Source organism: Pleurodeles waltl, chromosome 11 (genome assembly GCF_031143425.1).
Source record: "Pleurodeles waltl isolate 20211129_DDA chromosome 11, aPleWal1.hap1.20221129, whole genome shotgun sequence".
NCBI lineage: Eukaryota > Metazoa > Chordata > Amphibia > Caudata > Salamandridae > Pleurodeles > Pleurodeles waltl.
In genome coordinates, this window is record NC_090450.1 from 920,023,904 (window position 1) to 920,047,835 (window position 23,932).

The window sequence follows — 23,932 nt, forward strand, 5'->3', positions numbered from 1 at the left end:
CATCCCTCACACCACACACCAACCATAGCGACCCCACCTTCAACAAACACAACACCCCAACACAAGACTCACCCACCCTGCCCCCACCAACCAACCCCGCAGCACACCAGCCCACAACCATAACACATCCCGCAACAACACCCCCACGCACCACACCAAAGCCACCCACCACAACCACTTCAACTGCCTGCTCCTCAACATCCGCTCCCTTCACAAACATGCCATAGAACTCTGGGACCTCATCACATCACACTCATCTGACATCGCCTTCCTCATGGAAACCTGGACCAACCCCTCCTCAGAACCAGACATAGCCATAGCCACCCCCAAGGGATACAAACTCCAACACAAAGACCGCCTCAACAGGCCAGGCGGTGGCATCGCCATCCTACACAGAGACACCATCAAAGTCACCACCAGCTCCCAAGACACTATCGACAACACTAAACACATGCACTTCCTCATCCACATTAACAACAACTCCAGCCTCAGAGGTACACTAATCTACAGACCACCCGGACCACGCCCCGCCTTCTGCGACACCATCGCTGACCGCATCAGCTCGCACGCCCTCACCTCCACAGACTACATCATCCTCGGTGATTTCAACTTTCACTTAGAATACCCACAAGACCACAACACTACCTCCCTCATAGACAACCTCACCAACCTCGGACTCAAACAACTGGTCACCGCACCCACCCACTCAGCAGGACACACGCTCAACGCAATTTTCACCGCAAGCCAACACATAGTATACACCCACACCACCGAACTGCTCTGGACTGACCACCACTGCGTCCACTTCTCCTTCACCAAACCCCCACACACTACCATCAACACACCACACCCTACCGCATGTGGCACAAGATCCCCACAGAACGACTAAACTCCCAACTGGCCCATAACCCCCACCCACGCCAACGACCCCAACACAGGAGCACACAACCTCTCCAAATGGATCACTACCTGCGCAGACACACTAGCCCCCTCAGAAAACACATTGCCACCCGCAACATCAAGAACGCCCCATGGTTCACCCCTGAACTCCAAGCGCAAATGCCGCCAAGCTGAGAAAATATGGCGACTAGAACCTTCCACAACCAACTTCTCCACCCTCAAAACCACCATTCGCACCCATCACCAACTCATACGCACCGCCAAAAGAGATCACTACAAGACACGCCTTGACAACAACTCTCAAAACAGCAAAGAACTCTTCACCATCATCAATGAACTTGCCAAACCCAAAGCCAGCAACATAGACCCCACACACACACAGCCCCTATGTGACGCCCTTTCCAACCACTTCCTCCACAAAATCCTGGACATCCACAACAGCTTCATACCACACACACCCTTCACTCACCCAACCCAACCCCCACTCATGACCCCCCACCACACTCTCCACATGGATCCCCACCACACACGAAGCAACCGAAAAAACCATGAACTCCATCCATTCCGGTTCCCCCTCCGACCCCTGCCCACACCGCATTTACAAGAAAGCTAGCCCAACCATCGCCCCCATACTCTACAACATAATCAACTCCTCTTTTGACTCCGCCACCTACCCAGACCCCTGGAAGCACGCGGAAATCACCGCTCTCCTAAAAAAAAAAAAAAAAAAGCCGACCCGGAGATCTTCTCCAACTACCGCCCCATCTCCCTCCTCGCTTTCCCCGCCAAGGTTGCAGAGAAATTAGTCAACACCCGCCTATCCCACTTTCTCGAAGCAAACAACACTCTTGACCCCTCACAATCCGGGTTCCGCAAAAACCACAGCACGGAAACCGCCCTCATCGCATGCACTGACGACATCAGGACCAAAGTCGACAAAGGTGAGGCCGTCGCACTCATCCTCCTAGACCTCTCCGCAGCCTTTGACACCGTCTACCACCACACACTCCACACACGCCTCCACAACATAGGAATTCGCCACAAAGCCTTAAACTGGCTCACCTTCTTCCTCACCGAACGGACCCAGAGAGTCCACCTTCCGCCCTTCCACTCCAACACTACCAAGATCACCTGCGGAGTCCCCCAAGGGTCCTCCCTCAGCCCCACACTCTTCAACATCTATATGATCCCCCTAGCCAACATCCTCAGAGCACACGGAATCACTATCCTCTCCTATGCAGATGACACCCAACTCATCCTCTCCCTCACCCGCAACCCCACCACCGCCAAAACCAACCTACACGCCACTCTCCTCGACACCGCCAACTGGATGACCACTAACCACCTCAAGCACAACTCAAACAAAACCGAGATCATCATCTTCGGCCCCAACAAAACCACATGGGACGACTCCTGGTGGCCCACCGCCCTAGGCCCGCACCCACCCCCGCAAACCACGCACGCAACCTCGGCATCATCCTTGACCCCTCCCTCTCCATGACATAGCAAATCAATGCTCTAACCTCCTCCTGCTTCCACCCACTCCACACTCGAAAAAAAAAATCCTTCAAATGGATTCCCCCAGAAACCAGAAAGACAGTCACCCACACACTCACCAGCAGCAGACTGGACTACGGTAACGCCCTCTACGCCGCCACCACACTCAAACTCAAGCGCAAACTCCAGAGAATCCAGAACACAGCCGCACGCCTCGTCCTTGGCCTCCCCCGCCACGAACGAATCTCACCACACCTCAAATACCTTCACTGGCTCCCCATAGACAAGAGAATCACATTCAAGATCCTCATCCACGCACACAAATCCCTCCACAACACTGGCCCAACCTACCTCAATGAAAGAGTTAACTTAAACACTCCCACACGCAACCTCCGATCAGCCGACCTCGCCCTAGCCACAGTCCCCCGCATCCAACGCACCACCACAGGAGGCAGGTCTTTCTCCTACCTCGCCCCCAAGACCTGGAAATCCCTTCCCCACAGACCTTCGCAAAACCAAAGAGCTACTGGTCTTCAGAAAGAACCTCAAGACATGGTTGTTCGATCAGTGACCCTCCCTCCCTCCCTACCTCCCTCCCTCCCCCCCCCCACCCAGCGCCTTGAGACCCTCACGGGTGAGTAGCGCGCTCTACAAAATTTTTTGATTGATTGATTGATTTCTTGAAGCTGTGCATGATATTTTACTGTGAAATATCACACGCTAATTCACCCTTATTACATCACAGGAGCATGTGTTTATCTGCTTCCAATGTATACCTGAAGACCTAAAAACAGGTGAATGTAATGGTCGATGATACCACTTGTATCAACTGTATCTCCAAACTTGGTAGCAAAGTCGATTACTTTTATGGCCAAATGGTTTCCAGCATGAGCGAGTGGATCTTTATTTAGTTTGACTAATTAACATTGTCCGGAAACCTTTTCATGTAGCTAAGGTTGATCACCTAAGAACTCGATTTGTACCAGCACTGAAAATGTTTTTCTGATACAACTGGAATCAAAAATACCTACCTATTATCCCGGGTAAGGAACCATGCATTCCCTCTGTGGGAGATCAACCTACATGTTTACATCACAGTTCAAATATCGCTGTTTCGCCCCTTCCCAATAGTGGTCTTGTCAAAGAGATAAAAAAATATCATAAATAATGCAAAATGGAAAAGATGCAAATCTTCTGACACACAAGGGTGATAAGTACTTCCAAAAGAATGTTATCAAGGGAGCTACAAACCAGTCAAGGCGTGTACATAGAGTGGAGAAGTGAAGCTAATACGGCAGCTGTAAATTAATACAACACGTCACAACTAATGAGGCAGAGGAAACATGTTTTTTACCCTTGCACATTCTCCTTTTCCAAAGATCTGGGGAATTGTTCCATAGAGTGCTTGCAACATCATCAGTCCTTTTGCTGCATGGTACAGGCAAGTCTGGTCATTCTCTAAGTAACACTCCTAAACAAAGCAGAGGGGAAGAAATAAGTGTGACTGCAAATTGAGACATTAATTGAAACTCTACTGGGAAGGTTATCATTGCATTTGAAGAGACTAACTTTGCATGAAGAAAAAGATTGAAGCAATGAATGGCTAAAGGAGGTTTAGCCAGATACATGTGTACAATACATTGTTCAGAGCCATAATGTTTAAAAATATATATGTTTACACAAAATCACATGTAAGAGTAATGCATTTTACATTTTATTATTAACTATTACGTTGTTTCATGATGTGCATGACATTTGGCCGCTGACTGGCCTCCCGTTTCTTCTTCTGAAGGAGACAACGTTAATAGAGACTAAATAAAAGTAGAATTCCTCAGTTTAACTCCGTGCTCTTTGTTACAGCAAAAACTGCTGACAAGAATTACATCAAATTAGAACAATGTTAACTCAGAAAACATGCTTGCTTTGTGTAGATCCATTTGGTTGTTTTTGAGATCTCTGCATGTGCCATGTGGAATTTAAAGAATGAGTAATCTAGACAGCCTTCAGAGAGCTACTCAAACTTAAAATGAATCACACTGGCTATAAGAGTTACTTACCCACCTAATATTTTGAAGCACATAGACTAGAGAGGAGTATAAAGATACTTGTAATTTGATGGGTGATGTGCCTTAAGTGTTTTGCAACAAGGAACCCTTGATGGCTCATGTAGGATTGAGGAGACAGGGGTAGCACAGTCTGGCTCCAAAGAACGCTGGCAGAACGCAGAAGGGTAAAATATGTTCCCAAAACAAATATACATTTCCCTTAGAGGCATTCAGAGACCTTAGAAGTAGGATGCATTTTTGTGGCTATCTGGGAATGACCACAAAGATCATGAAAGTATCACAAATACTTCACTACCATCCTGGATGCACTTTTAGGAGTGGACCTGAAAGTACTTCTTTTAAACAAGCCCAAAGTGTTTCTAAAAAGCGAGGGTTTCCTGGAAATCTTCTGCAAAGCCATCAATTCCTGTATAAAAACGTCTAGGAAGCTGGCTGCTTTCCTGAAGTGATCACAATACTTTTCAAAACGATAGTGCATAACAGCCATCTTGCAATTGGGTTTGGTCAGTCATAGATGGCACACCTGGGCTCCAAACAAAATATTAAAAGGTAGACACTGAAAATAGGAAATCCAAATAAAAAACAATCTGTGGCAAAATGGGCACTGGTAGAACTGGGTGAGAGCCTTGCACCCTTCTGCTTGCTCCGCACAGCTCAAGTCAGGAGACACTGGTCCAATAATCTTCTATATAAATTGTTACAAACCCCTGCATGAAAATAGATCTATGTCAACTGGATCTGAAAGCTTCTAATTTAGAATAAATGTCTTCTACTTGAAGCAATGAAGGTGTAATAATAGAGCTTTGCAATGTTTACACACAACTGACTTGAGACAACTCCTGTGCAAGGAAACTGACCTGGAAGGTTAGATTTGAGGAGGAGATTACCTGTGCCAACGTTTTATAAAATTACTAACATGTAAGATTGGGGAAGTTCATCCTGGAATTGTGCCGAACATGGTTTAAAAACCAAAAATAGACGTGCAAAACAGGATTCTCCTAGTGGTGAAATTTTCTCAGTTGTGGAAAAAAATCTGCATTTTTGCCCACCAACTTAGTAGAACATGATACTTGGGCAGAAGATAGGTCGTGAGTCTGAAGTGGTAACAAGAATGGAAGTAGCCACAACATTGTTGTTGGCAAGTTGAGCTTCTAGAACCATGATGATAGCATATATTTCTGCCAGGATCCATTCAAACAAAAAATCTAGCCACTGAGCTCATTGAATGTGAGAATGTCCACACAACTTCAAATAAGAGTTAAATGAGGATATTTTAAAACACCATAATCTATTTCAAAAACAATACTTCGAAGAAATTAAAAATCTACTATCCAAAACACCTTTTGCAAAATGGTGGAAAGTGTGTATTATTTAAAAGACTCCCAAGTAAAGCCAAATAAGCATATTGTAAAAGGAAAAGGATTTCTCAGTAGGCACTAAAACGTAGAGCAAAAGGCCTAATAGAAGTCAATTATGCAGAAAGAGAGCAAGAGAAAGAGAGGGAGAGAGAGTGGGGGAAAGGTGGCCAATTGACAAGACAAGAAAGGTTTTCAGGTAATCAATCACACAGAAAGAGAAAAGCCATATTGGAATTTCGGAATCCTTGATTGAGGCAGCAGGAGAGATACAATAAAATTGAATCTGATGAATCACAGCAAATAAATGTTCAGATTATACGGCGAGGAATGTCTCTCCATCAATGCACATAGACAGTGGCTCATTTTGAATCTACATATAAAAGCCCAAACTGAGTACGGTAGAGGCAGTCAAAAGTGTCATTGAATTATATCAACCAAATAGCCATTAAAGTAGGAATATGCAGGATCCTATCTGTTCCTCAAAGCTACAAAAAGCAGACAAGGCCACTTATTCAGATCAGATCATCCCAGAGATAGTCAAAGCAGAGAAGGCCATGCTGACAGCACTGTCAAAAAGCCTTTCATGAAAGTCATTGTGAAACAACTCTTCAAAAAGACTGCTGCACCCAAGAGTGTAATAGAGGGATGAAGTGTGATTGATAGAACACATGCACTTAAAATATATTTATTGTGGTGGCTGGTTGAAAGGGTGTGTGAAATGAGTGCCTTCTATGTGAGAAGAGCTTTGATGCTGTGCATGAATGAGTACTGGAATGTAATTCTTGTGTCGCTGCGTGAAGTGGAATGAGGTACAGTGATACCTAAGCATACATGAAGACTTGACTACTATCCAAGAGAGGACAATCTTCCGGTTCTTGGTTGGATTTGAGTGGCTGGGATGAAGGGGGGGGGGGGGGCGGGGAGAAAACTGGGTTACGCTCATTGCAGCTGCAAATCTATTTGTTCAATAGCAGTAGTTCTTAAACTTTTTTTTTTTTTTTTTTTTTACTTCTGTGGACCCTCAATTCGTCATTACTAGAGTCCAGGGACCCTCACTGAATCAGTGCTGGAATCTGGGGACCCCACTGAGTCATTACTGGAAGCCAGAGACCCCGACCTAAGTAAGCATTTTCGATGATTTGAACCACACAAAAATACACAGCACATACAGAAACAGGCAGTCATTACACAAATACACGAGTGATGACATTTTATTAATTTGTAAATAAATAAAAGAAAATCCAAATTTTAGCTTAACCTCTTAGCTGCTGCCCCCCCCCTCCCCACCCCACCCAGTGCTGAGCCCTTTTTTGGCTATTTGGGGTAGTTCGCGCTTAGGCCTTCATAACATTTTGTCCACATAAGCTATCCACGCCAAATCTGCGTCCTTTTTTTCCAACATCCTAGGGATTCTAATGGTACACAGAGTTTGTGGTTTCCCCTGGAGGAGACCCAGAAATTAGCCAAAATACAGTGAAAATGTCGTTTCTTTCAAAGAAATGGGAAAAAAGGGCTGCCGAAGAAGGCTTGTGGTTTATTCCCTGAAAATGGCATCAACAAAGGGTTTCTGGTGCTAAAATCACCATCTTCCCACCTTTCAGGAACAGGCAGACTTGAATCAGAAAACCACATTTTTCAACACAAGTTTGGCATTTTACTGGGACAGTCTCAGCCTTCTTCCAGTTAGTGACAGGAATGGGTGTGAAACCAATGCTGGATCACGGAAAGCTAAACATTTCTGAAAAGTAGACAAAATTCTGAATTCAGCAAGGGGTCATTTGTGTAAATCCTACAAGGTTTTCCTACAGAAAATAGCAGCTGAAATAAAAAAATATTGAAAGTGAGCTGAAAAAAACAGCAATTTTTCTCCACGTTTTACTCTGTAACTTTTTCCTGCAATGTCAGATTTTTTAAAGCAAAATACCGTTAGATCTGCTGGAGTCTTCTGGTTGCGGGGATATATAGGGCTTGTAGGTTCATCAAGATCCCTAGGTACCCAGAGCCAATAAATGAGGTGCACCTTGCAATGCGTTTTCATTCTATACCGGGTATACAGCAATTTATTTGCTGAAATATAAAGAGTGAAAAATAGGTATCAAGAAAACCTTTGTATTTCCAAAATAGGCACAAGATAAGGTGTTGAGAAGCAGTGGTTATTTGCACATCTCTGAATTCCAGGGTGCCCATACTAGCATGTGAATTACAGGCCATTTCTCAAATAGATGTCTTTTTTACACACTGTCTTACATTTGGAAGGAAAAAATGTAGAGGAAGACAAGGGGCAATAACACTTGTTTTGCTATTCTGTGTTCCCCCAAGTCTCCCGATAAAAATGGTACCTCACTTGTGTGGGTAGGCCTGGTGCCCGCGACAGGAATAGATCACACAACGGTCAATGTTGGTCCTTACATGAGGCAGATGTTGACCCTGGGGTGATCCATTCCTGACGCAGGCACTAGGTACAGGCACTCAAGTGGGGTAGTGTTTTTATCAGGACAGGTCAGGAATCACAGGGTGGTAGGAATTTAGTGGATCCCAGCATATTCCTGTGGTTTGTGTGACAGAAATGCGAGAAAAATAGAGTTTTTATTTAACATTTCAGCTTTGCAGGGTATTCTGGGTAAGAAAACTTTGGGGAATCCACACAAGTCACACCTCTGTGGACTCCCCCGGATGTCTAGTTTCCAGAAATGTTTGGGTTTAGTATGTTTCTCTATATGGCCGCCGAACCCAGGACCAAAAACACAGGTGCCTGCCTTACAAAACCAGTTTGTTTTGTGATAGATAATTTTGATGTCTCCACAATACGATTTGGGCGGTGGAATTTGGGGCTGAACTAAATTGGGGAGCGCCCAAGAGAGCACTCTCTCTCTCTGCTTGCCGCCGCATTCACCTGCTCTCTCGGTTGGGCTAACCCACTATTACCCCATTGCACAGACTTTGCTTGCGAAGGGACAGCAGGACTGTCCTCATCACCTCCCTCATAATTTACTGGAGGAGTTATCGAATGGGACTCCTCCGACTGAAAAATCACTCACAGAGTCTGCGCCATTGTCCTATCCCTCAGATGCTGTCTCCGTATCTGATGTCTCAGTCTCTGATCCTATGTCAGAGCTGTCCTCTATAACCCGAGTGACGGCAGCAGTCATCCATCAAGATGCCATCTCTGCTATAGGCTAAACTGTTGCTCTAAAACACTAGCCTACGTAGACAGTCACAAAATCGATGGTGTGTGTGAGATACGTGCAACAGTAGAGGCCACCTTACCTGCGCTTCTTCCCTCAATCAGCACGTTCTTTCAAGACACTCAAAAAACACCTTGTCACATACAATTCGTCACAGTCTTTAGCACCTCCTGCGCCCAGTCCAACAATCATTATTGGTGCTCCCACTCCCTCCTCCTCAGATTCCCTCATTGCCACCCAGCAAAAGTGCCCTTCATCTCTCCATAGCCGCCCCCACCCCGCACATACATTTCATTTGTATTATAGCCCAGGTAATGGCTGACTTTACTAATGTACTCCGCTATTTACATAAAATACAGATTTGCTCTTTGCAGTAGGCATATAAACATTCTGCGCTTCTTTATGGCACTAAAACTGCCACTAGATAAAAGTCTGATTCTTTTGTAGCAGAAACATAATCAAAATACTTACTTGACTTTTTTATTGCTGCCTAAAAGCTACAGTTACCAATAAATGAAAAGAGTACACTGTTCCAAGGAGATATGTCAAAAAAGGATGCCAAGTATCGGTATTGTGATAGGAGTGCCCTCACGCGTCAATGAAGACGCTAAGCATCATCATTGGGCTAACTCCTCGTCAGACCGGCACTGCATTATCTGACGGGTCGCCACTCATGGTGGTGGCACTAAACCGAAGGTGCTGATGCAGATTCAATGATATCTGCAGTACGTGCTGACAGTAGAAAGGGAGGAGAGTGAAAAGTGAGTTAAAATTGGCTCTGCACATCCGGTATCTAAACTTAATTACTCAAATTAGCGGTCAGGCCAAGATTAAAATCAATAGAGAAGTACTTGGAGGAAATAATGGCCACCGATACTCCTACATAAGGGGAAGGAAGAGATATACTCTATCCTAACACTAAGGGGTCGACATGTTTCGCGCCCATGTGGTCAGTCAATGATCCAGTGGCGCTTCATCAGGACCGTGATTCGTGACTTCTCCTATAAAAAGGTATAGTGAGTGCTGTAAAGTCACTTACTATGCGTAGACTACTCGTCAAGTTCAGTCAAACAGTAGGTCGCCCTAAAAAAAGACAGAAAACATAGAAGCATACATTGATGTTTGTGCACAACTAAATTCACCGTGATCAAAAGAGATAGACATCATACCTAAATAGCATCGTCAGGCACAATAGACACAACATAGAAGGCTTACCATCCCATGTGGAAGTCAGGCATCTTAGGGACGCGTAACCCTCAGACAAAAGGAGAATGCACTATATTCAAGAATGGCAATAAAGTGTATTGTCAAAACAATCATGTCACATATGGTGTCTAGGGACACATACTCCTGTTCACTTCATAATGTACTACCGCAGCCTCTAATCGTGCAGAGGTAGCACAGATAATATTGTATACAGGGAGAGAAAAATTTAAGTAAAGGTAACCGTAGAGTTTAAATAACCCTACTGGCATCCGCCATGAACACAGAGTCTTCATTTAAAACAGAACAGGCAGAGTTCTCAATGCAAGGGTAACTTATTAAAGGTGCTAATGTACGGTGCTGATATCAGTAAAATGAACAGTAACATGAAAAACCAACATGGGAGCTATGAAGGGTCCGTCACACACTGTGTATATGTAAACACTCGAGTAAAGAGATGCCGACAATACGGCTCGCGCTAAAACAATAACATGAAAAAACAACATGCCAGCTACGCGGGGGCCGCCAAAACACTGCGTATATGTCAACACTCGAGTACAAAAATGCCGACAATGCGGCTCGCACTAAAACAAGTGTGCCTGTCAATGGCCACGATGGCATCGGAGTAGGCAGGTAACAAGCGGTCTAAAGGTAGTGTGAGCCATGGGGTGAGACCGGTACTAACACAATTGGAAAAGGGCCGGTAGCGTGAAGACATCGAAGAGGGCAACGGTCAGGCCCTAAAAAAAGTAAATAAAATAAAGAGTTCGGAAACACGGCTTACATGATGTCTTCCTTGACTCCTGCCATCCAACCTACCCGGGGTCGCGTGTCTGGAAAGCAAGGCATAGAACACACGGGAGGTTATAAATAGATCAGGGCTGATGGCCGGAACAACGAGCACCCGTGTAAACACTGAAAAAGGACTATCAGGAAAGGATGAACACCATAGAAAAACCGGCGGCCATCTTTGAATGATAAAGGGAGAACCGGATCCCAAATGTCCCAATGAGTCAGAGGGTCAGCCAGAGGTCAGATAAACTTGTGGTAAGAAAAATTGAATAAAGGAAAACCAAAAACATATTTTATATTTCGGTCTACAATCTAGACTATACAGATATGCTCCAAAAAGAATGAACAAAGTCGCAAAAATTGGATAGATTAAATTAGCACAAGTCAGAAAACAAATGTTGTCAAAAATAGGTTAAGGTGATAAGGTCCACCAAGGAATATCATCATTGAGGCCCTCCTTGGATGTTTTGAGTTTGTAACTCCAACGCTGTTCAATCCTGAACAGATATTTGGGGTCATTGTCATTACGTTGGGGCACCTGTAGAACCGTCCACCACAGATCATCGGGCCATGGTTCGCTTCCAGAAAATGCGAACTTAATTTAGTCGTGATGCGTGAACATCTGATGTTACTGCAATGTTCGTTGATTCTTTGTTTAACTGGTCTGGTCGTCATGCCCACATATTGTAAATCGCAAGGACACGTGATCAAATAAATACAGTGTCGGGTATTGCAATTTGTATGTTTGATCAATCGCCAAACGCCAACATATTTAAGATCTAGTACGTCTGTCCGTTTGGTCAGTGAGCAGACATTACAGGAGCCGCAAGGAAAATGTCCGGAAGCAGGAGGTAAATTCCATAAGGTGGACTGTTCACATGAACCACCTTGTTTGTGAGGCCGTGTATGGACAACTAGGTCCCTAATGTTGGGGGATCTCTTGAATGCAAACAGAGGTCTATCTATGTGTATCCCACCACTTTGTAAAATGTTCCATCTTTTATTGATAAGTTTTTTGACAGTATTTGACATAGGATTGTAAGTAGATACACATGTCAGTCGCATTTGTTCTTCCCGCATAATGGGTGCTAGAAGGGCTTCTCTATGGTTATGGCGGGCTCGCTTATAGGCTGGATTGATGATCTTAGTCAGATAATGGCGATGCCGTAATTTATCCTTCAATTCACAGGCCTGAGCTACAAATAACTGGGCTGTGGAACAATTCCGACGCAGCCTCAAGAATAGGCCAAATGGAAGGTTATCGCGTAGGGCCTTAGGATGGTGGCTCTCATACAAGAGTAAACTGTTCCGATCAGTGCTTTTATGATAAGTGTTGGTGACTAATTTACCGTTCACAATTTGTATCATTAAGTCCAGAAACGGGTCTCGTGTAGTAAATCTCAAAAAAGGATCCAACGTATTGATCCAGTTTGTAAATGAGTCAATGGTCTGCAGGGAACCTTGCCAGATGATGAGAATATCATCGATATATCGACGCCATAATTTAATGTTGTCAAAGAAAGGATTTTCTGTCGGTAAGATGAACAGTTTCTCAAACTGGTACATATAAAGACATGCCAAGCTGGGAGCAAACGTGCTACCCATCGAAGTACCTAGAATCTGGTGATACAGCGTTTCTTCAAATTGAAAGTAATTCTGTGTCATAGCCAGGGAAGCACAGTGCATCACAAAGTGCACGGGAGTAGGAGAGGTCCAAGAGTGCTGGAGGAGGGCTGCCTCAACCACCTGTAAAGTGGCTGCCTGGGGAATGTTAGTGTACAGAGACTCAACGTCTAAGGTAATCAGGGCCTCAACCGAGGTGTAAAAGCTACAGTTGAAATGCGTCAGTTGAAGTATGTGCATTGCTTTGAAGACGCAAGCTGCAACTGCAAGACAACTGGTGGCAAATATACATATATATATATATATATATATATATCACTTTTATATATGGGTCTGGTTTTCCTGAGGGCCGATCGCAGCCCCCAGGGAAACCACACATGTATTGACAAAAGTGATCTATATATATATATATGTATGTATATATTGTATGTATATATTATATATATATATCTACATAGATATATCTAGATATATCTATATATATCTATATCTACATAGATATATCTAGATATATCTATATCTAGATATATCTATATCTATATCTATATAGATCTAAAAAAAATTAGTAGTTGTATGGCCCCCAGGAAAACAACAACAAAAAAATATTGCCCCCACAGGGGGTCGCCCTGCCCACGGGCGACCCCCTGTCCATTTCTTTTTATTTTTTTAATTTCTTTATTTTTCTTAAATAAAATTTAGCCCCTCTCGAGTCTCCCCTTTCTTACGAGGCCTTCCCGAACGTGGGGAAGGCCGTTTGGGGCCTTACGCCCGCTTCCTGCTCCGATGGGGAAATCAACAAGGTGATGCCGACGTCGACGACAGGGGCGGGTGGGGGGTGGGGGGAGACACGGAAAAGCTTCCGTGTCTCCGGGGTGCACCCGAGGATTTATTAACCCCCTCCCTGGTGTCGGCCACTGGTCGTGACCCGCACCAGGGAGGTAGTGTGGGCGTCGACCAGTGGCCGACACCCGCATTAAAGGGATTAAATAAGAAGGTTGGAGCTTTTCTAAATACAACTGAGGTCACTCATCGTCCATGCTACAGGCTGTTTGATGCATCTGCACTACTCCAGCAAATCAATTTGATGATACGCAATACATTTTTAGCCTCCAATTTCAGATTCCTTCATATATACAGAAAGTTTTAAATGTTTTCTGGTGTGCATTTTGCTTTTTCATTTATATAAAGTTTAATCATCTGTTAATTTTTAATATTCTAAGCAGTCGCAGGCCCTCTGAGTCCCCAAGGGGTTCCAGGACCACAGGTTAAGAAACACCCAATAAAAACGATGAAGCAGCACGAATAATAGCACTCAATTATAGGCAACCAAGGGAAATGAACTACTGAATGTACCCAAAAGTGCCAAAATGCAGCCCTTAGGCAACGCTGGTTATATATAGGCAGTCAATAAATGATCTCAGGAGGAAAAACCCTCAGGAATATACTGGATTACAGGAAGCTGAGTGTATGTGAAAAAGTCTTCAACGTTTTGCTTATTTACTATTTTTTTTTAAATTGAGAAAATAACGTTGTGTGCTCCTTTAACTATAAACCAAATACCATTAGCTAAACAAGATGCCTTTTAGTTTTTACATTTTCCTTTTAATAAGTCTTCATCTTGGTCCCCTCCTGTTCTACATTGGGGGAGGGGAGACTACACCCCAGTGCAGCTCTTTTCTGGACCTCCTTGCAGTAAGCCCTACCCAGTTTGTGTCTAATAACTACCTTTCCCCGTCTCTAGCTCACCGACCACGCCTTTTGTTTTCCTCCCTGTTTCCCACATCCCCTTTTTACTTTCTAACCTCAGCTCGCTCAATTCGCACCTCTCCCGGCGGGTTTGTTACATGTGGCGCTCCCTGGAAAGTGTCATTTCAAGGTGCTAGACTGTGCTTTCTCTGCTTTCCCGCCCTGTCCTTCATGTATTACTAGGGTGACCACCCGTCCGTAAATTTCACGGACTGTCCGTAATTTTGCCCTGCTGTCCGTTGTCCGTGATGAAAGCCTTAACGGACGGCATTTGTCCGTTATTTTAGCCTTTCACCTAAAGGGCAACTGAGGCAGGGCGAAATTACAGGCATATCAGTTTCCCCAGCCGGACTGAAAGGCAGGGGGTCTCCTGTACTCTGAGGGAGGGGCAGACAGATAAGAATCAGACCTTCTTGACAGGGGGTCTCCTTCCCTAAAGACATGCAAATGTGCCCAACTGGTAAATCTACAAATGCAAAGGGGCTTGAAAACCTTCATTGACTTTACTAAAAGGAGTCACTTGAAGTTTTCTGGTGGCAAAGATATTTCTTTTAGAGAGGTATTGTAATGGTGTTCCAAGGTGAGCTGTGGAGTGTGTGGTTATAATGGAGTGTTATAATTTTTTTTTGTACTAGGTATAAACTGTATATTATTCAAATCTGTATTTGAGAAGCACTTTTTTTTTATCTAACCAAAATGTATTTGCACATTTTGTAGCAGCCTTTATTATGATGTAATTGTATTTTTCACAGTTCTTTCAGGTATCTCAGTACCTCATAGTACTAACAAACATTGGCAAAGCCAATAGGTCTCATCTACAAAAGAGTTATTGGCTTTGCTAATGTGTTTTAGCCATTAGCCATGTTATACACCAGAGTAGCTGCTGTTCAGCATGGCTTAAAGTTAGTGCCATAATTGTGTGGAGTGGAGTGGAGTAGAGTGGCATAGGAGCAGTGGCGTAGAGCCCAGTGGTGCAAAGTACAGTGCAGTGGGGTACAGTGCAGTTTTTAGAGTGCGTTAGCGTAGAGTGCAGTAGTTTAGAGTGCAGTGGCATGGAGTGGCGTGGGACAGAGTAGAGTGGCATAGAGTGGAGTAGAGTGGCATACAATGGAGTAGCAGAGAGAGCAGTAGTGTAGAGTGGTTTAGTGGGATAGATTGCAGAGTAGACTCATGTTGCAGGGAGTGCAGTGGCGTAGTATAGAGTAGTGCAGAGTAGTGCAGAGTAGAGCAAAGTGCTGTAGAGTGGAGTCATGCAGAGTAGAGTGGCATAGAGTGCAGTAGTACATAGTACATTGGTGTATAGTACAGTGGTGGAGAGTTCAACGCTGTAGAGTAGAGTGTCAGTGCAGTGATGTAGAGTGGCACAGAGAGCAGTGGCGTAGAGTACAGTGGTACAGAGTAGAGGGCAGTGGAGTACAGTGCAGTTGTTTAGAGTGCATTGGTGCAGAGTGCAGTGGCATAGAGTGGAACAGGGTAGAGTTACATAGAGTGCAGTGGAGTAGTGTGGCATACAATAGAGTGACAGAGTGCAGTAATGCAGAGTGGTGCAGTGTCAGAGTGCAGAGTAGACTCATGTGGCATAGAGTGCAGTGGTGTAGAGTGGTGCAGAGTGGAGTATTGTAGTATTGTAGAGTGGTGTAGAGTAGAGTATAGTGCCTAGAGTGCAGTTGCATGGACTAGAGTGGTGTAGAGTGCAGAGTAGAGTGTCAGTGCAGTGGTGTAGAGTGGTACAGAGAACAGTGGCATAGAGTACAGTGGTGCAGAGTAAAGGGCAGTGGCATACAGTGCAGTTGTTTAGAGTGCACTGGCGTAGAGTGCAGTTGCATAGAGTGGCATTGGGCAGAGCAGAGTGGCATAGAATGCAGTGGAATAGAGTATATTGGTGCAGAGTGCAGTAGTACAGAGCAGAGTGGTGTAGAGTATAGTGGCGGCCAGTGCAGTGTTGCAGAGTGTTAGCTTGCAGTGGTGTAGAGTGAAATGAACTAGAGTGCAGTGGTCAGAGTGGTATAGAGTACAGTGGCGTAGAATAGATTGTTTCACAGTAGAGTGCAGTGGCATAGAGTAGAGAGGTGCAGGGTAGAGTGCAGTGGCATAGAATGCAGTGGCACAGAGTGCAGGGGCATAAAGTAGATTATTTCACAGTAGAGTGAGGTGGCCTAGAGTGGAAAGGTACAGGGTAGAGTGGAATTGCATAAAGTGGCATAGAGTGTGATGGCATAGAGTAAAGTAGTGTAGAGTGCCGTGGCATGGAGTGCAGAGGTGCAGAGTAGATTATAGTGATGTACAGTGTATTGATGTAGAGTGCAGGGGCATAGAGTTGAGTGTTACAGAGTAAAGTGCATCAGCATAGAGTGTATTAGCTTAGAGTGCAGTGGCGTACAATGCAGTGTTGCAGAGTGGCAGAGAGTGGAGTTGTGCGGATTAGATTGGTGTTGCCTAGACTAGAGTGGTATGGCGTGCAGACGAGCAGAGCACAGTGGTGTAGAGAGGATTCTGTTTGCCTCGCTACAGCCCCCTCGCTTCACGAGAGACGAGAGAGACGAGAGAGACGAGAGAGACGAGAGAGGAGCTCAGACGCACGGCGCTGGTGCCGGGTGGCTCGCGTCGCGGTTTGCTCACCGCGAGTGCAAGTGTGAGCGCGAGGTGCGCGGCGTCCGGCGCACGGCACACGGTCTGGGGGCTGCCGCTGCTAGCCGCTCCCCGTGCTAGCAGGAGAAACAGCCGCTGGAAGCCGGGAAGCCGAGTGAGCACGGTCCGGGGGGGCAGAAGCTGCTGGCAGGGGGGGAGCAGCTTCTGCGAGCAGGCGGGTGTAACCAGGGCTGCTGCCTGTTTTCTCATCAGCGCCGTCACGCTGTCACGGTGCGGACTAAGGCGTGGTCTGGACACAAAGTAAGCCAGTAAGCCAGTAAGCCAGTAGGCCAGAAGCCAGAAGGAGCGCCAGAGGAGTACCGGAGACCCAGAGCGCGAGAGGAGCACTAGAGGGGTACCAGAGGAGCTTGGAGTTGCAGCCCTGCCCTGCCCTGCCATCACATGGACTAGGTGAAGCCAAGGAGGTGAGCCAAGGAGGGTATTCGCTGTTTTTCAGCCACCACAGCGGTACCTAGCCATATCTAGTTTTCTCTGATCTGACCCAACCTAAGGATATTACCCCGACCTAGGTGACTTGGGTGACTTAAGTGACCTAAGTGGTTCCTGTGGCTTGGCCGTGAGCGTGGGCCATACAAAGTAGCGCATTAAGTAATGCATAGCAGTGCATAAACAACGCATAAGTAACGCAAGTAGGCGTAAGTAGCCTTCACAGACAGACAAACAGAGACAGAGACAGAGAGGATCTGAAGGGGCCAGATAGAGAGAACCTGAGAACCAGAGGGAGGCCATTAATCGACACAGTAAACTGCGCTAGAGGGACAGATATCATTCGAACATCGCGCTTTTGTACGGCGTATTGTGCATATTGTGCATACATTGCGCGTCACCACACAGCAAGGCAAGCAAAGCCAAGCTCTATATATTCTAGAGAAGCATCCTACAGATCCTACAGATCCCGGAAATTGTTGAAGTTGCTGATCCCGATCTTCTCAAACAATAAAAAAAAATGGTTGGAACAAGAGGGAAAACAAAGAAAGCCAGACAGGCCAACGAGGCACTCGGTAATCCAGTGAAACCCCAAAGATCAGAGCAGGAACCTAACAGCTTACAAGATCTGGGGTCAGACCAAGACCTGGACCTTAGAGCCACTAAGTCATCCCGAGGGGAATTTATAAACCAAGGAGTGGTCGCAGCAGCCGAGGAAGCCCATAATGGGATTCCCAACGATGAAAGCAAACCAGGAGAAGAACCGGGTGGGACACCCGAAGCGGCACCAGGGCCTATGCTGTCTATGCTGCTAGTCCATACTGACTCTGATGACATGGGGCATGTATCACTGAATGCAGGTGAAACGGCGGGGGGCCCTGCAAGTCCTCCACTTAGGAGACAACAGTATATACCAACGCACCTGGACCCAAGGAAAATTAAATCAAAGATAAATACTATTACCAACTATTACAATCATATAAATCTAAATACTGATTGGCTGCAGATGCAAAGCTCTAAAGCTAGCAACCTCCCATCACAGCCATCAGGGGAAAAAGGTGACAATAATGTGGAGGGTGAGCTGGAGCTCTTAGAGACCGGGCATCAGGATTCCTGTCCATCCCAGCAGCGACCTGCCCGACCATCACGACTACCCTGTGGAACAAACGACTCCTTTGTGGGTAGTGAAGTGGGGTTAATTAGTTCCCCAAAATGGGTCAGTTTCTCGGAAGAACAAAGACAAAGAAAAAGAAAAAGAAAAAGAAAAGGCAATGAATCACCTCATTCGGAAGCCCTAATGGGACCACTACATTCTGGGAGCTCTCCACTGACATTCCCTTTACCTCATCTAAAAGTAGAACCTACAATCCTCCAAAATGTAAAGGGGCCTGAAATAGAACAATCACCACAGAAATGCTCACACAAGCTCTCTACGCCACAGCTTCATCATGGAAGCCAAATTGTAAAAACGAACATAACATTGAGTAGATTTGATCATAGTTCTTGTAGTCTGGAGCTCTCCTCGCCTGACATCTCCGTAATTGGTAGTATAGAGCCCCAATTAAACAGTATAACATCGGAAGACTTAAACCTCTTGGAAGGTAGCATAATGTTAGGTCATAGAGGAGAGGATGATAAGAACCTAGAAGGCCAGACAAATAATGAGCAAAGTGAGCAAACCTGGGGAAATAGAGACGATCCCCCATTAGATCAACCAATCTTAAGCATCATGAAAGTTATATGCACAACATTGGACTCAATTGCAACAACGATCATGGTCCAGTCTCAAAAATTTGATGATCAACTTGAGCTAACTAAACAATTTACTAACTCATTACAGACCATAGACCATAGGATGGCCTTAGTAGAGGGTGTAATAAGGGAAAATCTGTTACATCAGGCAGTGGCTGAAAAAATGGACAAGATGGACAGGCAAGCTTGTGGCCCACTGCTGGAAAAATTACTGGAAGTTCCGAAAGTAATTAAAGACATAATCGAAGATTGCAAATCTAGTCTCAAAAACACACAGGCATGCAATCACGAGTCAGCAAAAATAGAACCGAGATTAACTGAAAGACCAATAGATAGCGAAGAAAAAGAAGGACCCTCTGGCACGGGACGAGACGAGCACCCAGACGTAAAAACCCACATAGACAAGACGGAGAGAATCAACAAAAATCCTGTATCAGCAATCGAAATCACAAATATAGTAAAAAAAAAGACTCTGAGTAAAGGGCATCAACAAACAGGTAGATGGAAATACACATGGAAAAAACCTAGAGGAAACAAGAAAGTACCAGCAAAAAAGGCTCAAAATATGCCGAAACAGGCAAGCCCAACAGGGCAGACCAGGAACACAGGCGATGAGTCTACTCAACAGCAGCCTAAAGATCAGTGCATCAAGCCCGAGAGTCTCGAGAAACCAACTGACAAAGATATTAGTTTTATAAATAAAAATCCTGGATTATTGTGCGACAAAAGCTGCACCCACCATTCTCATATAAACCGAATTCCCATTGGTCCTAGGGGCTACCAAGTATCTGGGCACGACTTCGACAAAGGAAAGAGGCCAGAAAAAGACCCCGGTACAAATCACGGGATCAATGAGGCAAACGATCACCTAGCCAATGGACAATACAAATGGAGCCCAGAGACAACAAATTTAAGCACCGGCACTGATAAGCACCTCCCAGCCATAAAAATAGAACACTCAATTCAGGCGCATTATCCAAATACAGTAGGAATCCATAATGGAAAACGTCAGCAGCCTCTGAACTTTATTACCGAGGGGGTAGAACAAGAAAACAGCAAAAGTGAAAACGGAAGGGCAGAGAGCCCAGAATGCACAAGAAGCGAACAAAGCACAAGAAAAACCTTGTGCGTGGATAACACAATAGCCCCGGTTCCCGCACCTCGGTCAAAAGTAAAACACTGCTCCCAGGCAAGTCCGGGAAACCACAACTTTAGTAGCCAGCCAGGGTGGGTGACTGATCCACCTGCCCCACCGCGTCCGGTGCTCGACTTGGAAACTAAAGGAAAAAAGGATAATTGGCCTCCAAAAAGACAACCTCATGAGGAACATAGGAACAAGGAGTTGCAATTTGGGAGGGAAAAATGCCAGGTAGAACGAACATTGACTAGTCGGGCAGCTACTATTTACAATAAAGCAAAGGAAGATAATCAATCTCAAGGAAGATGGTCACAGGGAGGTAAAGGGCATACCGAGATTCGCACTGCAATAATTAAAGAGCCTGATGCCACAATCACGTTTATTCCCGAGTACTCCTCAAGAGGAAGTCATGACATTCTAAATAGGACTAACATCCTACATTTGGTCAATTCTCTGCCAGCTCTGCAGAATGTAACAACTAAAGACCTCCTCTCAGTAAGATTTATGCAAAGGAAAGAATTGGAGAACGGGGAATCAACAGAAACAATCTGGGCCTCACCCTGGATAGTAGAACAGATTTTAAAATGTTCTAACATGATGAAGACATGGGGAATATCTACTGCTACTCCGCAAAAGGAACCGTATCCAATAATATTTCTTGAAAAAGCTCCAAAGCAAAATGTTTCGGGCAGGCAAGAGGTAGAAGGCAATTCTGGTTCGATACTACAGGGAGCAATTAGTTCCAAACAACAACTCCCTGAACGAATAAACCTGAGCAATATGAGGTTCTGCCTGCTTGTTAACTCCCCTAGAAACAGCAGGGGCCATCCCCCACAGTTGCAGAATGATGAAGACCAACCATCTAGAAATTTGTAGCAACAAATGGGCAGCTCAAACATAAAAAATAGTACTCGTCCTACATTAAAAATCTTAAGCTGGAATATTGCAGGCCTAAAAAGCAAAATGGAAGATAAGGATTGGGTTGAATTTATTAAACAGCAAGATATCAGCTGCTTCCAAGAAACTTGGTCTACCAACGCCATTGACCTAGACGGGTTTTCCACTTTTTACATACCCGCTATCAAACAAAAAAAAGGAAGACCATCGGGAGGTCTGATCATTTGGATCAGAACTTCGCTATTGGGAAATTCTGCTGTAACCCATGCCATACTAAGCAAGGAAATCCAGACGCTTGCAGTAAAACATGAGGAGTGGTCACTTGAAATAGTAAACGTGTACTTCCCTCCCATTAGCCGGGCCCAAGTCACGCCTGGTGTGCGGCTCCTCGAAGAACATATTTTAAATAAAAGATCTAAGGGTTGGAGGAACCCAATACTAGGTTACGCGAACAACCGTCCCCCACAGTTTTGTAAAACCCTTCTACTAATATGTGGTGATTTTAACACTAAACCCCATTCTATCCTTTGGGATGAACAAGTAGTAGAGGAAGATCACGCTTGGAATATACCAACGCCCCCCATCCAACGCTGTCAAGATTCTAAAAAAGGGGAACTAATCTTTGAAGTACTAATAGAAGGCGGAATTCGCACAGTAAACGGAAGAACCAACTCAGATAGAAGTTTTAAATCTACCTTTCGAACTGGAAAAAGACATAGTATAATTGACTATATGGCAATAAACATCGAAGCCTGGCATTATGTTATCGATATGGAAATAAGGGACAGGATTGAGAGTGACCACGACCCATTGCTAATGGAGATAATCCATCCGGACGCAAGTCTGGGGAAGGTTGAGTTTCCATTTAACGGAAATTGCTTAGCTATAACCATGAGACCAAATAGGAAAAACATACTAAGGTCAAACGTAGATGAACCCTATTTGAGCGTACCTAGTCAAACCTGGTTTCTATCACTTAGTACGTTTTTAAACCTACCAGTTAATGAAGCTTTACCCCTCCTGGATAATTTTAACAACTTGCTATTACAAACAACAAAGGAAAGAATTAAGCATCCCCAAACTAACCCTAATACGATGGAAGGCTGGTTCGATGAAGAGTGTTTGAAACTAAAAAATACCTTATCGCAAGCACTAAAGAAACGGCATTTGAATAACCATAATGAGCAATACTTTTATGAATGCAGGCAACAGTACAAAAAATTACTAAGATATAAAAGGAAGACATTTCCACATAAGCTCTGGAAATCCCTCCTGCAGGCAATATCGGCAGGAAACTGCAAAAAGTTTTGGGAGATAGTCAGATGGGGATGCGAAGGCCCCTCAAAAAACCTAGAACTGAATATCAACCCACAACTCTGGGTAGAGCATTTTACCGCCTTGTATCAGGATGAGGTCAAGACGGCATCCCGGAGTACAAATAACTCAACCAGCCTCATCCAAGGACTGGAAGGTAGTAATCAAAGATCAAACAAGGCAGTTCCACTTCAAACGACCTATGTAGCATTATCAAAAAGGTTTGTTAGATCGACAAATGGAACCCAGAATGAACTAGTCCCAAACGAACTCCCCGGCCCAAATGCCATGCAAGTAACCCATGCCATCCCTTGCGCAATGGAGCTGATACCGGAATTCAGCGAGAAAGAGATTAAACAAGTTATTCTCCTTCAAAAGCCGTACAAGGCTGCAGGCCCAGATGGTATCCCTTCAGACGTCTATCGTAATCAGTTAACGCTATGGCTGCCTGCTCTAACACGCATATTCAACAGCATTTGGCACCACGAGGTAATTCCTACCTCTTGGAAGAAATCAATAATTGTCCCAATTCACAAAAAAGGACCTCGGGACATGGTGTGCAATTATAGGCCTATCTCACTGCTTGACAGCGTTGGAAAAATCTTCGCCAAATTGATCCAGCTGCGTTTAGATCAATGGCTGGAGGATGGAGATTTAATATCGACACACCAAGCTGGTTTTAGGAGAGGCCAAAGTACAATAGACCAACTTTTTAAGCTAAATATGATCTGCGTGAAATACGCCACCCTAAAAGATTGTGCATTATATCTGGTCTTTGTGGATCTCCAAACAGCTTTTGATAGCGTCAACCGCCAAACATTATGGCAGTTATTGTCGGAAATGGGCATACAGGGAAAAATTCTAAGGCTGTTAATTCTACTGCATACAGGGAATACTGCTAGGGTTAGATATTCTATGAGAAATGATTATACAGCAGAAATTCCAATCCAGCGTGGTGTAAAACAAGGATGTGTCTTGGCCCCAACCTTGTTTAACTGTTATATAAATAAGGTAAGCCAAGATCTGAGGAAATTAAATCTGGATGTGCCAAAACTAGCCAACGAAAGTATACCTATCCTGCTTTTTGCTGACGACGCTGTACTACTGGCAAGAACAGAGATAGCAATGCATCGTCTACTTAGGGGTTTCGAATCATTTTGCACTTCAAGGAGCATGGTAATTAATGAGGGGAAAACAAAGTTTATGATTCTCAACCCAAAACAAGCGATGCATTCGACTTTTAGGGTAAACAACAAGCCCTTGGCCCGAGTGACTACCTATGACTACCTGGGTTGCAGACTGGATGAAAAACAGACATGGAAATCACAAATCTACAAAAGTAACATCTCCTTGGCCCAGCACGCTGGAGCGGTACTTAGATTTGCT

At 44.7% G+C, this 23,932-nt stretch overlaps 1 protein-coding gene across 1 annotated transcript in view; it reads right to left on the reverse strand.

Moving 5' to 3' along the window:
* The window catches only part of VPS33A (VPS33A core subunit of CORVET and HOPS complexes), a 130,064-nt gene that overhangs the window by 38,502 nt on the left and 67,630 nt on the right, over positions 1-23,932 (reverse strand). The window contains exon 5 of the mRNA XM_069214935.1: positions 3,752-3,868. Within this exon, the coding sequence (XP_069071036.1) occupies positions 3,752-3,868 (117 nt within the window). The remainder of the gene's footprint in view (positions 1-3,751; positions 3,869-23,932) is intronic.